The sequence below is a fragment of the Pogonomyrmex barbatus genome, unplaced genomic scaffold (genome assembly GCF_055798465.1).
Source record: "Pogonomyrmex barbatus isolate J1 unplaced genomic scaffold, ASM5579846v1 scaffold3, whole genome shotgun sequence".
Classification (NCBI taxonomy): domain Eukaryota; kingdom Metazoa; phylum Arthropoda; class Insecta; order Hymenoptera; family Formicidae; genus Pogonomyrmex; species Pogonomyrmex barbatus.
In genome coordinates, this window is record NW_028297127.1 from 21,797,327 (window position 1) to 21,814,899 (window position 17,573).

The 17,573-nt window shown below is 34.0% G+C and overlaps 5 protein-coding genes across 12 annotated transcripts; 2 read left to right on the forward strand and 3 right to left on the reverse strand.

Annotated features, from left to right (window-relative positions):
* Positions 1 to 52: 52 nt before the first annotated feature.
* On the reverse strand, positions 53 to 3,677 carry LOC148936160 (ornithine aminotransferase, mitochondrial-like). The gene is made up of 5 exons (XM_089079643.1): positions 3,535 to 3,677; positions 2,647 to 2,767; positions 2,117 to 2,421; positions 1,550 to 1,880; positions 53 to 1,443 (listed from the first exon to the last, which is right to left on the reverse strand). The coding sequence occupies exons 2-5, from the start codon at positions 2,719 to 2,721 to the stop codon at positions 853 to 855; spliced, it is 1,302 nt and encodes a 433-aa protein (XP_088935769.1). The 5' UTR covers positions 2,722 to 2,767; positions 3,535 to 3,677; the 3' UTR covers positions 53 to 852.
* A 350-nt stretch (positions 3,678 to 4,027) lies between these two features.
* On the reverse strand, positions 4,028 to 5,731 carry TBC1d7 (TBC1 domain family member 7). 2 transcript variants are annotated; one of them, XM_011648894.3, is made up of 5 exons: positions 5,590 to 5,731; positions 5,162 to 5,497; positions 4,699 to 4,983; positions 4,461 to 4,590; positions 4,028 to 4,372 (listed from the first exon to the last, which is right to left on the reverse strand). In XM_011648894.3, exons 1-5 carry the CDS (start codon positions 5,622 to 5,624, stop codon positions 4,268 to 4,270), a joined length of 891 nt encoding a protein of 296 aa, XP_011647196.1. In that variant the 5' UTR covers positions 5,625 to 5,731; the 3' UTR covers positions 4,028 to 4,267. The 2 variants fall into 2 exon arrangements, with proteins under 2 accessions (XP_011647196.1, XP_011647195.1); XM_011648893.3 differs by having other exon boundaries at positions 5,162 to 5,511; positions 5,590 to 5,724.
* Positions 5,685 to 6,863, forward strand: LOC105433528 (uncharacterized). Of its 2 annotated transcripts, none has more exons than XM_011648892.3 (2): positions 5,685 to 5,820; positions 6,439 to 6,863. In XM_011648892.3, exon 2 carries the CDS (start codon positions 6,450 to 6,452, stop codon positions 6,861 to 6,863), a length of 414 nt encoding a protein of 137 aa, XP_011647194.1. In that variant the 5' UTR covers positions 5,685 to 5,820; positions 6,439 to 6,449. The 2 variants fall into 2 exon arrangements, with proteins under 2 accessions (XP_011647194.1, XP_011647192.1); XM_011648890.3 differs by lacking the exon at positions 5,685 to 5,820 and adding an exon at positions 6,211 to 6,350.
* Positions 6,864 to 6,872: 9 nt separating this feature from the next.
* On the forward strand, positions 6,873 to 8,430 carry LOC105433527 (putative methyltransferase-like protein 25). Of its 2 annotated transcripts, none has more exons than XM_011648888.2 (4): positions 6,873 to 7,448; positions 7,519 to 7,870; positions 7,945 to 8,042; positions 8,118 to 8,430. In XM_011648888.2, exons 1-4 carry the CDS (start codon positions 6,873 to 6,875, stop codon positions 8,358 to 8,360), a joined length of 1,269 nt encoding a protein of 422 aa, XP_011647190.2. In that variant the 3' UTR covers positions 8,361 to 8,430. The 2 variants fall into 2 exon arrangements, with proteins under 2 accessions (XP_011647190.2, XP_011647191.2); XM_011648889.2 differs by having other exon boundaries at positions 7,966 to 8,042.
* Positions 8,431 to 8,709: 279 nt separating this feature from the next.
* On the reverse strand, positions 8,710 to 16,902 carry LOC105433531 (solute carrier family 71 member 1). Of its 5 annotated transcripts, XM_011648898.3 has the most exons (8): positions 13,522 to 15,050; positions 13,305 to 13,444; positions 12,725 to 13,126; positions 12,366 to 12,587; positions 11,930 to 12,213; positions 11,481 to 11,790; positions 11,160 to 11,316; positions 8,710 to 10,934 (listed from the first exon to the last, which is right to left on the reverse strand). In XM_011648898.3, exons 2-8 carry the CDS (start codon positions 13,437 to 13,439, stop codon positions 10,828 to 10,830), a joined length of 1,617 nt encoding a protein of 538 aa, XP_011647200.2. In that variant the 5' UTR covers positions 13,440 to 13,444; positions 13,522 to 15,050; the 3' UTR covers positions 8,710 to 10,827. The 5 variants fall into 5 exon arrangements, with proteins under 5 accessions (XP_011647200.2, XP_011647201.2, XP_011647203.2 ...); XM_011648899.3 differs by lacking the exons at positions 13,305 to 13,444; positions 13,522 to 15,050 and adding an exon at positions 16,522 to 16,902; XM_011648901.3 differs by having other exon boundaries at positions 11,181 to 11,316; positions 13,305 to 15,050.
* Between the last annotated feature and the right edge of the window lie 671 nt (positions 16,903 to 17,573).

Consider the following 17,573-nt stretch of genomic DNA (forward strand, 5'->3'; position numbering starts at 1 on the left):
GTTATCATATGACGCTATTAATAACTCAAGCATAAATAAATAACTCATTCGCTACGTTAATTATGCACTTTTATTGAGATAATAATACAATCACATACAAAATGCTTATTCGGACCCTCTTGACAGATAATTGCAGCACTCAGCTGTTTTATAGGAAACATTTATAATTTAATATACGTCAATGCACTCGTGACCAGTTCAACTCCTTGCAATATATTACTTTATAAAATTCCGATCTATCAAAAATGATGAATTTTTTTGATATAACATATATATAATATACATATATATATTTGATATACATATATATAATATATATATATGCAGAGTGAATCAATGTTGTTCACTAACATTGTATATAAGATAAAAATCATAATAAATATTGTATTTTGTTTTGAATAACATTATATATAATCGAGATACTGAATAGATCAGAAAAATACTTTAAATATCGAATTGTTGCTCATATCTTTAAAATACTTATTATAATAAAGATGAGATATAGACGCATATAAAGATATATATAGATAGATATATATTTATTGTTCGTATATCATCAGTTAGTATCTGATCGAGATATCAATTCTACTTGCATTCTCAGTGAACAGAAGAATGAGTTTGTGTTTGTTGAATCGCTAATAGTTTGCTGGCAAATTCGAACAAAATATTGCGACAATCAAGTTCATATCAAACTTATGTTCTGTACAGCTTGTTGACATAATCGGTTAACAGATTGCTAGTAGGAAAAATAGCATGATTATTTCATAGCTATTTAAATATATCATTTGTAACATCAATGTAACATTTAATTTATATCAAAATAGTGAAATTATACCAGAAACGATACGATGATTATTTAAACGTGAGAATAGTTTTATAAATGATATCTGCACATTCGCGTATTTGCTCCTCCGTGATAATTAACGGCGGTGTCAAACGAATGGTATATTTCTGTGTCGGTTTCGTCAGGAGCCCGCGTTCCTTTAGCTTCAAACATATATCGTTGGCATCGATTTTTTTGTTAATAACAATGGCATTCAAAAGGCCTTTTCCTCTCACTATAGTGACTATCTCCTTTGGCAACTTTCTAAGCTTGTCTCTTAATATGTGACCGAGTTTCTCCGCATTCTCAGCGAGTTTCTCTTCCTCCAGAATGTGAAGCGCTTCAAGGGCGACTCTACATCCCAAAGGATTGCCGCCATAAGTAGATCCGTGCTCGCCAGGTTTGATCGTAAGCATGATGGGATCGTTCGCCAGCACGCCGGAAACGGGATAGAATCCTCCGGACAGAGCTTTACCGAGGATCAAAATATCTGGCTTTACATTTTCATAATCCACAGCGAGCCGTTTTCCCGTTCTGCCCAGGCCAGTCTGTATCTCATCCGCAATCCACAAAACATTGTGCTTCGTGCAAAGCTCCCGAATTCCTTTCAGATATCCGTCCTTTGAAAAAAAAAAAAAAATAGAATAAACAAAAATAATTTTAGAGATAAAGATGTCGAGAATGACTTATTTCTTCATATTTAAACATTTGCATGTGAAATTTTACCTTGGGCACCACGACGCCAGCTTCACCTTGAATGGGTTCCACCATAAAGGCGCAGACATTCGGATCGGCGAGAGCCTGTTCAAGCGCTGGGAGATCGTCGTAGGGTACGAGTTCGAAGCCCGGCATAAACGGTCCGAAACCGTAGTAACTGGTGGGATCGATACTCGAAGAAATAGCGCTCATAGTTCTTCCCCAAAAATTGCCTCTCGCAAATATTATTTTAGCCTGATAGTGCGGTATACCCTTGCACGTGTATCCCCATCTGCGTGCCAATTTGCACGCTGTTTCGCCACCTTCCACGCCAGTGTTCATCGGCAACCATTTGTCATATCTGAAAGAATGAAATTTTTCAAGAATGAATGGACTGGAATGATATCAGCATTTACAAAAAGAGCATTTTTTATTCGTTAATTATAATAAGCGCAAAATATTACATATGCAATTACATGACACCGTATATACATTTATCTTCTGCTTTCTTTGATCTTATCCTTTATCGTCTATCTTGTTACATCATCGTTTAATCTTATCGATATAAATTTGGAAACACTTAAAAACAGTTTGTACCTGAAAAGTTTCGTAATATATTCTTCGAATTCACCCAAAACATTGGAGTAAAATGCTCTGGATGTTAAAGTTAAAGTTTTCGCCTGCTCGATCATCACTTTGTAGATTCTAGGATGACAATGACCTTGATTAACTGCCGAATAGGCACTTAGAAAGTCAAAGTATCGTTTTCCCTCGACATCCCACATAAAAACACCCTGAGCTCTACAGAGAGCCACGGGAAGTGGATCATAATTGTGAGCACCATATTTAGATTCGCGATCAAATATTTGTTGAGAAGTAAGTGTTCTATGACACTTAATATACTAAAAGAAATATTTAAAATAATCTTAGCGATTTCTAAAATATTTTTAAATTTTCTGTCAAATATTTCAGTAATAAAAAATTGATTATATATAAATGAATTAAATATACAGATTATTTTAAAAACTTTAAACTTTATATATGTGACTTAGTATATATATATAATTATTTTATGCAATAAATATTAATAAATATAATATTATAATAAATATTAATAATTATATTACCTGAGAACGAGACAATATTAGCGTTTTTGCCGATCTCTTGACGTTTAGCGATGACACTCTCATTAATGACTCCATCGCGTAAATTGTTATTTTCTTGTTAATTAAAGGTGATAGCAGTAAGCTGAAACCATGAACGAGAGACTTAATGTTAAAATTCTTTCAACTGAAAATTAAATGATTCATTACCAATTAAAATTCAACCTTGACTGTTACTAAGGTTATTCTGTATATCAATTATAATAAAGAGAAAGTTTGTCGAACGACAGCTGTTACAGATTTCATTTACTTGAAATATTAATTTTAATATCTGCCCGATATTCACAAAATTTATTTTTTTATTAATTTAAATTTACCAATTTAAAATGAAAAATGACACTTTCTTAGAAGTTGCGCGCGCGCGCACCACACACACACACACACACACACACACACACACACACACACACACACACACACACAGAAATTTTGTATGCAAATCTCAAGCAGATATTAATATTTCAAGTGTGTGTGTGTGTGTGTGTGTGTGTGTGTGTGTGTGTGTGTGTGTGTGTGTGTGTGTGTGTGTGTGTGTGTAATAGAGATAGAGAGAGAGAGAAGAAGAAAGGAGGAAGAGATCACATGGAATTTTACAACATATTTTTCAATTTTTAATACATCGAATTATTTGTCGATTCATTTTTTTCTATGACCTTTTAATCTAGTAAATTCCATAATAAAACAAACAATTTTAATTAAATTATATATGCTTTTATTTTTTAAAAGCTTTTAATTAATAATATTAATAATATTAATAATATAATGCTTGAAATAAAAATATTACATATTAAAAGTTCAAAAGAAATGTTATTTATAATGAAAATTATTTATTTACAATAATATTTTCTTTACCTTTTTATTAATATAAATATATAAATTATTATATTCTCACAGACAGCAATTCAGTTAGCACATTCCTAGCAGCCGATTAAATATCACACAAGCAGAGTTATCCCAACGACTAGTCAGATGATTGTGTTTCTCCTTGTCTAGTTCAAGTTTTATTTATCTTAATCATGTTGAATGTATTGAAGGATACTATCACTACATGACTCTTACTATATATATAGGTGCCACACAAATATCGCTTTCCCACCAATTCAATCAACCTTGTCACACTTGTTATCGCTGATAATGACAGAAATAACACTTTCATATATGTCTACGTGCATTACGAAGAAATTGGGTTTGCAGAAGCATACGGAAGTATTATTTTCTAAATTAAGATATTAACGATTTCTTTTATTTCAAAATTCGATAATACTCGTTTTTTAAAAAATATTATACATTTTAATGTTTGTTTGGAAGCTCCAAACGAAATTATCGTTGTTGCACAAATAAAATATTTGTTTATCAGAAATTTGATGTATTAAAAATCAAGTTCACACAAGTATAATGTTCATATATTAAAGTTGTAAATAATAATAAAAATCAGTTTTACACAGCATTTAAATGAGATAAATTTGAAAAGACTTGATTTGAAGACTTGAGATTTGAAAAGAATAACTAACTTAATATTGATAGTTTTGTTAGACGCATTGTGTCGAGTAAAATATATTCTTATATCATTATCTTATGCAAAACATTAACTATGCTTTGTGAAATACATGTCAACTTGTTGAGTTGTTCCACTTTGTTGTATTGATTCAATTGCTTTATTAACTATCACTTCTGATGTTTCTTCTGTTATCTACAACAAAATATAAACTCTATGAAGATAAGCACAAATATAATTGCATTATACAATATTATAATTCAAATAATTCTAATAATTTTACATTATTAATAGTCTCCAATACATGATCTATATTTTCACATCTTAATAATAATCTCCTCAATGTAGTTAATGTAACTACGGCAACGAATATTAAAATTCGATATGCACCAACCGTTATTTTATCCCATATCCTATAACAAATAAATGATCATGTGCTATCGTCACAAGTGCTATCGCCAGTATAGAAATTAATTAATAAAGTTACAATTCAGGTTTTATAATAGAATATACATACATACTTAGCGATAGATCCATTGCATATTATGCCAGCAAAGCATGAATAAAACCACATATCATAAGGAAGATTATAAAGTGCATCAATTTTAACAAGATGTTTATACAATTCCACGTCCTCTTTTTCCAATAATGCATATGTACAGTCTTGCAATTTTCCTACTTCTTTCTGCAGTTTTTCAACTTGCACAAAAAGTCCAGTCAATATCCAATATATATCTACTAGCTTTTCTTCTTCAGATTCAACATCGATCACATGCCATAGCGTTTCAGCCATTTTACTCATAGCTCTAAAATAGATAATGTATTATATTTTAGTCTTAAGAATTAAGACTTAAAGAATCAAGATATTTTTTGAAATTCACAGAGAGAAACTATTGGAAACAATAAAGTCTATTCTAAATTTCAAAACTTATAATGAAAATGTCTAAAAATTTGAAGTATTTAAACAATATGAATATAACAAACCTGTATAATGGCAATTCTAACTGAGCAGTCATATCAACTTTTGCTCTTCTTTTGCGTAACAGCCACATTGCTAGAAATATTAAAGGAGGTTTCGTAAAATCATCTATAATTTTTGCAACTTTTAATGCTCTTTGCAAATCCTGAAACTCTTTTTTGCGCTGAGCCATTATAAAGCCCTGACTCTCTGCATAAACTGGTATAATGTCGAGTAAAACTTTCCACAAGAAATTTCTATATACCACAGGCACAGTGAATCGCAAGCAAAACTGCTTCAATTTGGTTTTGTCAAGCGGACGCTCCTTCAGCAGTATCTCCAGAGATTTTTTCTCTTCGACACTGCGAAAACCAACCTGCCATTTAAAAAGCAACAACATTCAGAGCAGATAATTCAGTTCAGTTTGTAAACTAAATAGATTTTGAAGCTTTACCTTTTCGTAATACTGCGAACGGAAATTTCGCTCATCTGCCATCTCTCCAATTTTATCGATATAGAAATAGGTGAGGAAAGATGATATGTCAGAGAGAGCTAAGAAGTTGGAAAATCGATATAATCTATCTGCATAATAATTTAATATTTTTCTTTTTCCTCGGCGAACTTACAAACTAACTTTAAACGTGTGTACGAGCTGGAACTGTAAATATACATGTAATCGGTAAATGTATGTCACTTAACTATATATATTCATATTTACATAAATATATTTATTTATACATACATAAATTAGTTGTTTACACATATATCAAATTCTTCACATTACAAATTCTTTACAATATCATTGTTGCATCGATGTTATCATATTAAGATAAGACTGTCTAAAATACATATAACCTGTAAATTGTACCACGCAGACCATCTACATGCACGTATGAGTTTTGATTAACTTTAAGTTTCGCTTTCACACGAAAAATTCTGGATTTTTATTACGTTATTTCGTTCACATCGAGAAGCTTAACATTGTTTTTATATATGACAACTACGTGTAATTGTTCTCATTACCATCTATTATCGATACCCCCGCGGCACTGCATCATAGTTCTATATACATTCATAGATGATCTAATGAATGTCATACGCGTGACTTATCTTATGATTCGTTATTCTCGTTAATTTACGTGCAGCAATTCGAGCTTGGAACAATTCTTTTTCTTATAATTTTTTTTTAAACCATATTATGGCAATTAAAGAAAAGTAAGTACGCTAGACATTAAAAGAACATTATTATAAAAGTATCTTTTCTGTGCGATGAGAGATATAATTTCGTGATTGCTTTTTTTAGTTAATATAATTATGTCCCAGGAAGAGAAGGATCTGGATGTAAACAAAGCCTTTGAGGATTTATTATTCGCAGAAGAAATCGCACAGAAATCAGCCTATGAGAAAGGCTATGAAAGTGGCAAGGAGCAATTGTTAAAGGGATATCATCTTGGATACCATAGGGCCAGCATAATTGCAGCACAATTAGGATATTACAGCGGGGTCTTGGAACATTATTTACAGAATAATGATAAAGCTAAATGTGAGAAAGCGACGGCGATAGCCAAAAAACTTTTAGAAGATATTCGCAGCACTCTGCCTGATCATCAAGATGATAATCTGGACATTTTAAAAGCAGTAGAAGATATTAAATTTAAATATGCCAAGTTTTGTTCGCTAGCAAAAATCAGTCCATTATATCCGGAGGCAGATAAACTCGAATTTTAATATTACAAGATGATGACGGAATATAATCGGCACTTTGAGAAAATATTAGACTTTCTTGGTATCTATCAAGAATTGATGGATTGTCATCTGGTTGATTTTATTACGGAAGGATTGTGGGACAAGTGCTTGCCAGAGAAACTTAGATCTGAGCTTGAAAACATTGATAATGACAATATCTGGGCAGAGAACAATGCAGACACGGAATTAAATAATTTTATACAGTTAACAAGATCACTTTCCTTAGAATCATGCTCAGCTGTTGTATGCGTGGATGATTTACCAAAACTGTTACCACAATTCTTCAAGGAACGATCAATCGAGAACAGATTCATTCGTTCCAAGTCCGAATTCATGAATATCAAGAAGTCATACGAAATTGAAATACTTGGAAAAGTTATTGCCCAAACGACACTTTCCACTCATAGCTTAGTAATAGACGCCGGAGCTGGGAAAGCTTATTTGTCGACATATTTATCGGAGCATTTTGATATTCCTGTATTGGCAATTGATTCGTCGTCAGTTTGTTATGAAAGTGCGATAAATCGTCAAGAAAAAATTCAGAAAAGGAAACGATCGCTAACAAAGGTTCATGAAAATTGATTTTCGATTGTAGCAAAATGTTATAAAAATTCTCACGTTTTTACGTCCGTTTTAGGTTCAATATATAGTTCAAAAGTTAGACGACACGACTAATTACAACGAAATGGTGAATACATGTTATCCTGATTGGAGCATAAACAGAAATCTCATTTTGACAGGATTACATACTTGCGGAATGCTTGTGCATTCTGTAATTAAAGCTTTCTTACATACGAAGGATATTAATTTGCTTCTCGTAGTTCCATGCTGTTACCATTTAGCGGATGAAACATTGAGCGGATGTTGGAATTTTAGTAAAAATGCCAGAATGTTGGCTCAACAATCTATTGAAAGGAGTAGACATAATAAGGATCTTTCACCTTCGTTATTTTATAGAGCCGTACTGCAAGTTATTCTACATTCTATGGGTCGGTATATAATAATATAAATATGTTTAAATATTAATTTATATATATATATATATATTTTTTTTTTTTAATAGGATATTACAATGCTAAAATAGGTCGTGGGGGACCATTGAATAACTTCGCGGATTACGCAAAATATGCGCTGTCCAAAATTGGACTTGACAAGGAGCAGGTGTGCATGAAGTAGATTTATTTCTTCATCCTTTCCGATGTGCCAACAGAAATATTAAGAATTGTATGATTTTAGATACCGTCCACTTATGCGTTGCAGCAAATATATCAGAATCATATACATTTCAAATTACGATTGCGTCTCTTTCAGATGCTAAGAATATATATGAGCTCAGTAATAGAAGCTGCAATCATGTTAGACAGAATAATATTTCTACAAAATAATATTCAGTGTTCCAAAGTTGCTGTAATACGTTTATTTAATCCAACACTTTCTCCCAGATGTTATGGAATAATTGCAACGAAATTAATACAATAAATGTGAAAATAATGTTAAAGATATAGAAAAGCAGAAAAAAAAAAATAAAAGATTTAATCGAATTATAAAATGTAATACTGATTTATTTTTGGAAAGTATTTCATAAATATATTCATAAATATGAATAGTTAAAGATGGTTTAAATAAATATATATTATAAATTTTACTATTGTACATAAAATAAGACTATATTTTCACTAAAAGTTTTTTTGTTAAATTATTCGCCAAAATATCTAAATTTATACAATCGATTCATTGTTTGAGTACCGGATATGTTTCAAATATTTATTAACTTCAACTGATATATTGGAAAGTTGTATAAATGTAAAATTTTCAAGTGATATTCTCATTTATCTTAAAAATAATCACTTTTTATTAATGCATTCATCGTACATTATACATTATACAATTACTTAACTCGTAACAGAGTTAAGACTTATAATCTATGTTTCATCCTTAGTATTATAATTTTCCAATTTGCTTTGTATATTTATACTTGCATATATTTACTTCAGTGTACGAGAGCGAGTTTCGTAAGTAAAACTCTAAGAAAATACAAACAGAAACTAAAACTGTAATTGCACTGTTTACACTTGTCCACGATTTTTACTTCATCCTGTAATACTTTACTGTGACATAGCTAGATTCTCTAAAAAACGCATATAATTTTAATATATTCGGCAAAGATTATAAGCCATGTCGACTGAATCTTCGATATTTACTAAATTGTTTCAAACAGATATATAAAAGTAAAGTTAAAATTAAATATGTATCAAGTACATATTTATTATTTTTATTTATAAGAAAATTCAGCATTAATATCATCCAATAAATATCCATCAAATAATTGATGGATAATTGATGGATGGATAATTTCGAACTTTTTTGGGAGATAATCATAAACATGTGCAAAACAAAAAACAAAATTTAAATGAAAATGAAAATTATCAAGGAAGGATTCTTCTTAATATGTGATAGGGATGCACTGTGTACATTGTAGTACGCGAGTATCTATAGAAACTTTTGGATTTATTATTTTTTGACTAATTTGCATTTGTCATTAATCACTCTTTGGCTTTCATCGAGACTAATCGAGGTTAAGAGCAAAATGACTTTAAGATCAATCCAGTACAGTAACTAAAATTATTTGTCGTTTCCCACAAGTTAATTTTAAATGTTATTCCTTGTGTGAACGTACTATTGATATAAACATACTAATAACAATATAAATTAAAAAGACAAACCGCATCTTTCACACACAATCGGAATTTTTATATGATATAAATCAATTATACTGCTATATCAAAACATTATTTTCCTAAAAGTTTTGATATTTTTATAAAATAGAGACAAAATATATACAGATATCTACTCTATTATAAAACTTTTTTTGACGTTTTAACATCAATAACTCCGATTATAACACACATAATTTAGGAGAACTATCAATCTTCAATTGATAATTAATAATTTAATTCTTTTATTCGTAATATTGACGTGTCTACCATTACCTTTGAATGCAAACTATCACTTTGTATAACTTGCTTCTAGTATGTTGAGGCCTTTCTTGTTACGTTCATAGTTTCTACCTATTAAAATAAATAGTTTGTGCAGTAAGAAACGCAATAAGAGTCGCATGATCTATAAATATCGGCTAAATTATATGTGATGTGTGTGATATACAAGAACGATAAGTAATATCGCGGTATCTATACAAAAGGAAAATACGGTTCAAAGAATTGCATCCTTTTCAAATATCAAACAATGCTGTTTTTTATGCAAAAATTATGCTTACAAGGAATGTGTAAAAGCTATTTCTAGTGCTATGAATGTACGGAGTTGCAAAAATACGTTGCGTAATTTACATTAGCACTTGATATAAAAAGTGGTAGCATAAATTAGAAACAAGAGAAAAGGATACGACATCAAAGTAAAGGATCGATCATTTAAAGGTATAAATCTAGTAAAATACTGATTATATATATATATATATACAGCTTTCAATGATGTATCGTTTTGTGCCGTTGGCGAGCTGCGTAAAGAGTCACTGGTATATCGCATAAAATTATTACATCGGATTTAATAATCGGCGTAAGAATCTTGAAAAGGAAGATCTAATTTAACATCTTTCACAATTATGTCTTCACAACATAACACGTTTGTCGTGCGATTGCATTTGACTCTGAGATCAACCCACGTTATTATCGCACAAGCACTGCTTGCGCAAATTTGTCACAACCTAAACATTAAGTTCCATCAATAAGTCCTAAAATCAAGCTTAGTTACTGCCTTAAACGAATAGTATAATACAATATAGACAACTCTATTACAGTCGCCTGATTCGAGTCAGGTGCATTTTTCATAGTAACCACCTTTCCCCTTCTGATTAAGGGTGAAGCTTTACCGCGCTTGGCTAAAGTATTCTCATCGTATGCTATATGGCTTGTCTTACATTTTTTAATAGACATTATAGTGCGGCGGAATTACAATTGTCGACTAGTGGTGATAGCGGACCGATTTTTCCTCTTCCACTTCCCACTCGGTCTGCTTCATATTGAACATCCAATGATAAACCTAAAATAAGAAACATTTAAGACTTACATTGCCCAACATAATAAATGATAAATATTGTATCTTTGAAATTTTTGCTATATATAATTTTGTAAAATGTAAAATTCCGAGCATAAATCTCGTAACGCCGCTACTTGATAAGTCGACAAAAATTTAAAACACTTTCGATGAATCCCATCACCATAAACATATTTGGCATTTTAGCATATTTGACAACCTGTAACGTACATTTCTGATATGCGTATTTACCGGAGGGCCTCCGGGAAGTGGATGGATGATGCAACGATCCTGTTGACATCGTATTTGATTCGGGAATAAACGCAGCTACTAGCAGCGCGCAGATCACAAGTAACGCGCCAAACACGAACGGCGGCCCCGGTACAAGCTGGAAATAGAATTTAACGAACATTCGATTTTTGTTTCAATCAATATATCTATTTTCATATTTATATACACATAAATATATTGATTCTTTCTTTTCAATAAATAACTAATATTGTACGTATAAAATAGAATAAACAGATTAACAAAAAGAAATCATATGCTTACCTGTAGGTATAATGTATGTACCTGAGGCATTATATCAAGATGTGTACTAGTTCCCGTTCTGTTGTTTTCGTCCACGAACGACGGTTTCAAAGGGAGGTTGGGCGGGTCGTCGTTAAGATCGACGTGAAAAAGATAGAATATGAGGCCGAACATCGCAGGACCCAATCCATTGCAGAGACCGCGCATTCCAGTTACCATACCTTGTACTAATCCTTGCTTATCGGCATCAGAATGCATGGATACAAATGCGGAAATTGCAGGATATGTGATGCTCGATACAGAAGCGAGTACTCCAGCAGCCCACATCATCCTTGAAGATTTAATTAATGCTTGATAAGACATCGTTTTACTTAATTTTGATTTATTATCATTGAAACTTTGATGTATCATTACAATAAAATATTTTTATAGTTCAAATAAAGAAATAATTTAATAAATAAAATAATTACCATGTTTGTGAGCCAAATCCGTACCACATGAGCTGTAACATTTCGAATAACAGACCGAGCATTATAGTATGTTTGCTGCCGAGTGTCCTCATCAGGGGCCCTAATATAATTTGCGCTCCTACACTCAGAATGCCCACCACGGCGATAAATATTGCTACCATGAAACCGGAAAAACCCATAGCCAATTTTAAGTAAACGAATATACAACTATATTGTCCTGCTTCAGGAAGATAGCTCAGGAACACAGTAACGCACAGCATTAAAATAGTATGATCTTTTCCAACCTGTAAAGAAATTTCACACATGTTCCATATATATATATATATATATATATATATATATACATATATATTTTTTTTTTTAAATTATATATCGTATAATAGATATTTTTTCTTCGTGAATTTTATAATTTTTTTAAATATATCATTTCTTTTACCTTTCCAAGAGCAGCAAACGGATCAGCTTGCTCCCATGATATAGGTGCTGGTGGACGTGCTTTTTCAGGCAAACTTTCAGGTACAGCCACTAATATGAAAAACACATCCAAGACTGCGATAGCTGTTGCTAACGCTACGGCAAGATTTTCTCCATATGTCGTCATGGTATAAGCACCCAAAGCCGGACTTATCACCATACTTGCAGCAAAAGTTGCCGATACCTGAAGGACAAACAAAATATATTTATTTTATAATTATATTTATTTTAAATAACTATTTTTGTTATTTCAAATTATTTCTGTGTTAATTCAAAAAAAATGCAAAATATAATGATCCCAATTATAAAAGTGAAACGTACCAAGCCATATGCTAGTGATCTTTGATTTTCCTCCGTTACGTCCGCAACATACGCAAACACCACTGAGAATGTGCAAGCGAATACACCACTGATAGAAATCATGGCAAAAAACCACCACGTATTAATGCTCATCAGGGGGATTGGTGCACACGTGAAGGCCACTGTGATAAGTAGAAAGAATTTTCGACCCCATACGTCAGAGAGAGCACCGATCAGTGGCGCGGAGAGAAAAGATAGAATTCCTTTGATTCCCATTATCAAGCCATTCATCAGGAACGTATGATCCGGAAATGTTTCGTTCAATACCGAAATAATAGGCATGGTTAATAATCCCCATGCAAAGAATTCCAGAAATATAACAATTAATGCATGATACACGCTCGCCTCGCCAACACCAGAACTCTGAAAAATAAGATACAACATCGTATTACAAAATTATATTCAATATGAGCACGTGAATAATCTTTAATAGAAGCATAGGAGTATCGCGGGTATCTAAATTAGACAATTTCGATAAACAGATATGGCCTTCCACGCGCATCACGCACAAGTGATACTTATGAAAATTTCAGCAGCTGACCTTGAGGTGTCTGTAGCATTGTTGAGCAAATGTAAGGGGGGGTGTGAGTTTGGCTATAGCGTGATCTTGGCTGTTATGTATCTCAGAACAGGACGGGCCCAAGCCCTCTGTCCCACTGTTTGCCCCGGGGGGCATGACCCCTAAAAAATGTCACTATATATTCTTCCTTTCATATTTCTCAGGTTTTAATCGATATTCTGGTCGTCATTTCGCTTACGAGTATGCGATAAAGAGATAGATAATCTTCTCTCAATGTCATATCAGCACACTGCTTCCACAGTTTTGAATTAGACTTGTTTGCTTGGATCGTCAAGTTCGCGCGATTTTTCATAGCTCTTTTCATGTAAGATATTTAAAATATAGATAGAATATCGCAGCACTATGATTGAAATACCATGGTTGCGCTTTACTATGTTCTGCCCTTATTATTTTATGTAGTTTCTTCAATCATACTGTCATGATTATTTCATTTACCTACGTGACGTTTGCATTAGAAATGAGATTGTTACAACAAAGCCACACATATATCACTATGTATTTGTTCTTCATGTCTATTACAATTGAAAATGCACGTTAATAGAAAACTTTGATTTATAATGCTTCAATAAAATCATCTTATTATTTTTGCAAACGTTTTATATATCTTCTTATGTACACTCTGCTTTTCAACGAGTTTCAATACGAAATATTAATCAATCATAAGATGCAATAATCACTCTGTTGTCACTCATGGCGCTTCCTTATTTGCAATTATATCTATGAGAACGTAACATAATTTTTAATCTTTCTGACAATCGGTTGTCAACGTTTGAACTTTATTATGGCAGTGCAAGGCTCAAGCTAGCGTGTCACTTCCAATGCAGCCTCTCAAAATCTGTTCGATCTCGACGCGCGCATTTTATATTTGCTAAAAGTATTTCCACGATCATTCGGGTCACATGTCATAATTAGTCCTGTTTCGCGTACAGTGCCAAATCAGTGGCGTCATCGGTTTTTTTGGCAGGTTATTACGAGAGATCCGGAGAACGCAAAGCAGAGAGGGCTATACATCCCCCGACCAGGGGGATGTAAAAGCTCAAGAAAACCAGAAAATTGATGTCTTCCGTGCAATGCCAAACATTGTTTCTCTCATTAAGCAATTAAGAATTTTCTTTCGCGACACATGTTATGTTCAGACGAGCGATCGTTCGACGCCGAGGAACGTTGCTTCCCAGGCGCGGGTCGACGACGAGGGGACAAACTCGCGCGCGGCCTTGATCCGATCCGCGCACGGTCGTGATAGCGCGGATGACGTCACAGAAAGTCCACGGACGCAATGAGACCGCGGTGCTCAACGGTGTCCTCCACGATGATACCTCTCGTCATTCGACGTACCCCGGAGTCCTCCTCTTTGCGAGGACCAACGCGGCTTCGTGCCGCGGACGGAGAATCTCTCTTTCACTCTCTCCCCTTCCGTCTGCCCGTCTCTCCGTTTCCCCTTCCCTCGTATTTCACGTCTCGTATATCTAATCTTAGAAACCGCAACCGTTCGTAATACGGCGGCCGCTGTTACAAGGTCTCGGACGATCACATATTTCCAGCCGAGATCCTTCGACGCGCCGTCAATCCCTCGCGCGGTCCATTCACGTCGCTCGGGATGGTTCACGCGAGGAATCAAATCTCCGCATCGCAACTGCTCCAACTGATCCCTCATCCCCTCCCTGGCGTTTCGCTTGACGTTTCGGGGGATATGGTCCCTTCGAGCTAACTCCGGGCTTGTCCTAACCTAACGACGGCCAACAGCTGGCAGACGCTCGGCATCGTGCATTCGAGCCCTCCGGCTCTCCTTCGAGCGGCCATGGAGAAACTTCCGGTGCGTGCACGCGGTGCGTGTGCCAAGAATAAGTCTGCGTGATACACTCCGATTATCAGCGCAGCTGATAGGGAATGCATCGTCGAATAATTGATCGATGCGCGCGACACTTGCCTGTTTATGCGCTATGTGTACATGTGGTGGCGCACATGCACACATACATACACATGAAATATATTTAATAGGTGTATATATATATATGTATATATATATGTATATATATGTATTATATATGTATATATATGTATTATATATATATATATATATATATATATATATATATATGAGCACTGACAATATATCGTAAAAACAATATTGTACCGTGGAATAATATCTCCTGTTATTTTTTTTAGATTTTCTTGAATTTGAAGGTGGAATAACTCGACAAAAACAATTTAAAAACCGTTACTAAAGAAAAACAAATCGATTCTTTTTTTTATCAAATTAAACGAAAGAATGAAATTAAATTGATTTTTATTAAACACGCAACTCGTTAACTGTTAAACGTTAAATATAAATAAATTCCAACAATGGTAATCATAAAAGACTATAAGCACAAAATTTTTCTCTTTTTCCATAAATCAAAAAAGTATTTAAAAAAAATTAAGATATGACAAATTATTAGTTAATTACCGCGATATTTCTGCCCGTGCATCGAACTCTTAATTAAATAAAGGTATTTACCGAAAATAATCTAATCAGCTGATAACAAGTCATATAGGTTATGTAGATGAGCTGCATTGTAGGGCCTCCTTTTACAATTATGCTACATATTGTCTTAAGTAAAAGAAGGAAAGAACGCAATAAGGAAAACATATGTGAATAACATACGTGTGAACAAGATAACAATTATTAAGAGACAAACATAAAAATATACACACATCCATCATACATGTACGTGTGTATGTGCATTATCACATAAATACGACTCTTTTGTAAACGTGTAATTTAAACGTACAAGTATAAAATTTTTATCGAGTGGATATTAACGTTTCGTAAATATTAACATTCTTGTTTTATTAAATTCGCAATTTGCAAAAGGTAGAAATTTTATTGCTAACGCAGGAACATGAACCGAGAGGAATACCATGTTCCTACAAAGTATGCGGAAGACAACGTGAGAGCTTCCACGTGAATAAAGGTCTCTCGTTAAGTACTAATCATGCGATACTACGTGAAGATAAAATGGGACTCGGGACAAAAACGGCGTGCGCAAGCACAGGTATGTGCTGCGTATGTCGGAGTGAGAGAGTGCAACTCGGAGGCGACGGTGGCGGCGGCGGTTGTTGGCGCTTTTTAGGAGGCGCCACCAGGGTGGTCGGAGGTATCAAAGAGGTAAGATTAAGCGAGAAAAGCTTTAGATACCGTGATGACTCCATCCTTCATAATGGACTTTCGGCTCCGTATGATCATGCCCACGACCTTCTTAGAGACCTTGGCGGGCATATTCACGCACTGCGCGCACAGATTCTTTCGCTTCTTCAATTTCATGAATTCCTAGACTCTCGGCGACACGACAGAAGTCATTTTTTCCGCGACACCGTTCTCGCACCGTTCTCACAGCTCCGGGATCACTCCACTTTCAGCTTTCAGCTATCGCGTTCTCATGGTGGCATCTGCATAACAGCGGTGCAAAGCGGCCAGAACAAACGAACGTATCCGCGTGCTCGCGGACCAACACGGACTATCGCGGACGGTCATAAACGATCGCGAGGCGATCGCGCCGCGTCGTTCCTAGAGTTCCATGCGCGATTCGCGTCTACGGTCAAATTTCCATGCGACTTCGCGTGGACATTTGACTGGCGCCATTGGTCACTTCCCGTGGGTGGCGTCCGATTACTCGATGTTGCCGATTGGCTAATTTAAAATTAAATTTTTCGATTGGTTGATTCAGTGGAAATTCGTTCGGCTATCGGTCGCTGTAAATGGCTATATCTAATTGCAACTTGTCAAACGAGAGGGGAGGGGCGAGGGGGGACGCTCCCTTTTTCCGTTCTTATATTCATTTCTAACAATGTTTATGAAGACTGTCAGACTAGAAAGTGAGATTAGAAGCTCTAAGCTTCTTTTGAAATATATCGCAAATGAAAATCCTATATATATGTTATATATACTCTAAGATTTTTGTATGCGATACGTTTAAAGAATAGGACTTTAGATTAGAATTTAACCAAGAAAAAAGAAAATTAATCTAAAATTTAGTGAACTTTGCGCGGATTGATCAAATTCCAATTTAATCTCAATTTCAATCTTTAGTCTGATACGAGAATTAGTTTAATTTTAATTTTTAATTCACCTTTTTTCTTCATTAGAACTGAAAAAAGATGAAAGATAAAGTCCGTATCAGGTTTAACGGATTAAGATTAAGATTGGATCGGACCAATTAGAACAAAGTTTATTAATATTTATGTCTATCA

Excerpts from the sequence above, each read along its gene's own strand:
- LOC148936160 (XM_089079643.1), bottom strand. The coding sequence starts at position 2,721 with ATGGAGTCATTAATGAGAGTGTCATCGCTAAACGTCAAGAGATCGGCA. Across the intron at positions 2,422-2,646 it reads TAATATTGTCTCGTTCTCAG|TATATTAAGTGTCATAGAAC; the intron begins GTAATATAATTA and ends TATTTCTTTTAG. Across the intron at positions 1,444-1,549 it reads CTGGCGTCGTGGTGCCCAAG|GACGGATATCTGAAAGGAAT; the intron begins GTAAAATTTCAC and ends TTTTTTTCAAAG.
- TBC1d7 (XM_011648893.3), bottom strand. The coding sequence starts at position 5,631 with ATGGCAGATGAGCGAAATTTCCGTTCGCAGTATTACGAAAAG. Across the intron at positions 4,591-4,698 it reads TGCAATGGATCTATCGCTAA|GATATGGGATAAAATAACGG; the intron begins GTATGTATGTAT and ends TATTTGTTATAG. Across the intron at positions 4,373-4,460 it reads TATTGGAGACTATTAATAAT|ATAACAGAAGAAACATCAGA; the intron begins GTAAAATTATTA and ends ATTTTGTTGTAG.
- LOC105433528 (XM_011648892.3), top strand. The coding sequence starts at position 6,450 with ATGTCCCAGGAAGAGAAGGATCTGGATGTAAACAAAGCCTTTGAGGAT.
- LOC105433527 (XM_011648888.2), top strand. The coding sequence starts at position 6,873 with ATGATGACGGAATATAATCGGCACTTTGAGAAAATATTAGACTTTCTT. Across the intron at positions 7,449-7,518 it reads GGAAACGATCGCTAACAAAG|GTTCAATATATAGTTCAAAA; the intron begins GTTCATGAAAAT and ends CGTCCGTTTTAG. Across the intron at positions 8,043-8,117 it reads TTGGACTTGACAAGGAGCAG|ATACCGTCCACTTATGCGTT; the intron begins GTGTGCATGAAG and ends GTATGATTTTAG.
- LOC105433531 (XM_011648898.3), bottom strand. The coding sequence starts at position 13,439 with ATGCCCCCCGGGGCAAACAGTGGGACAGAGGGCTTGGGCCCGTCCTGT. Across the intron at positions 12,588-12,724 it reads GATCACTAGCATATGGCTTG|GTATCGGCAACTTTTGCTGC; the intron begins GTACGTTTCACT and ends TTTGTCCTTCAG. Across the intron at positions 12,214-12,365 it reads CGTTTGCTGCTCTTGGAAAG|GTTGGAAAAGATCATACTAT; the intron begins GTAAAAGAAATG and ends ATTTCTTTACAG.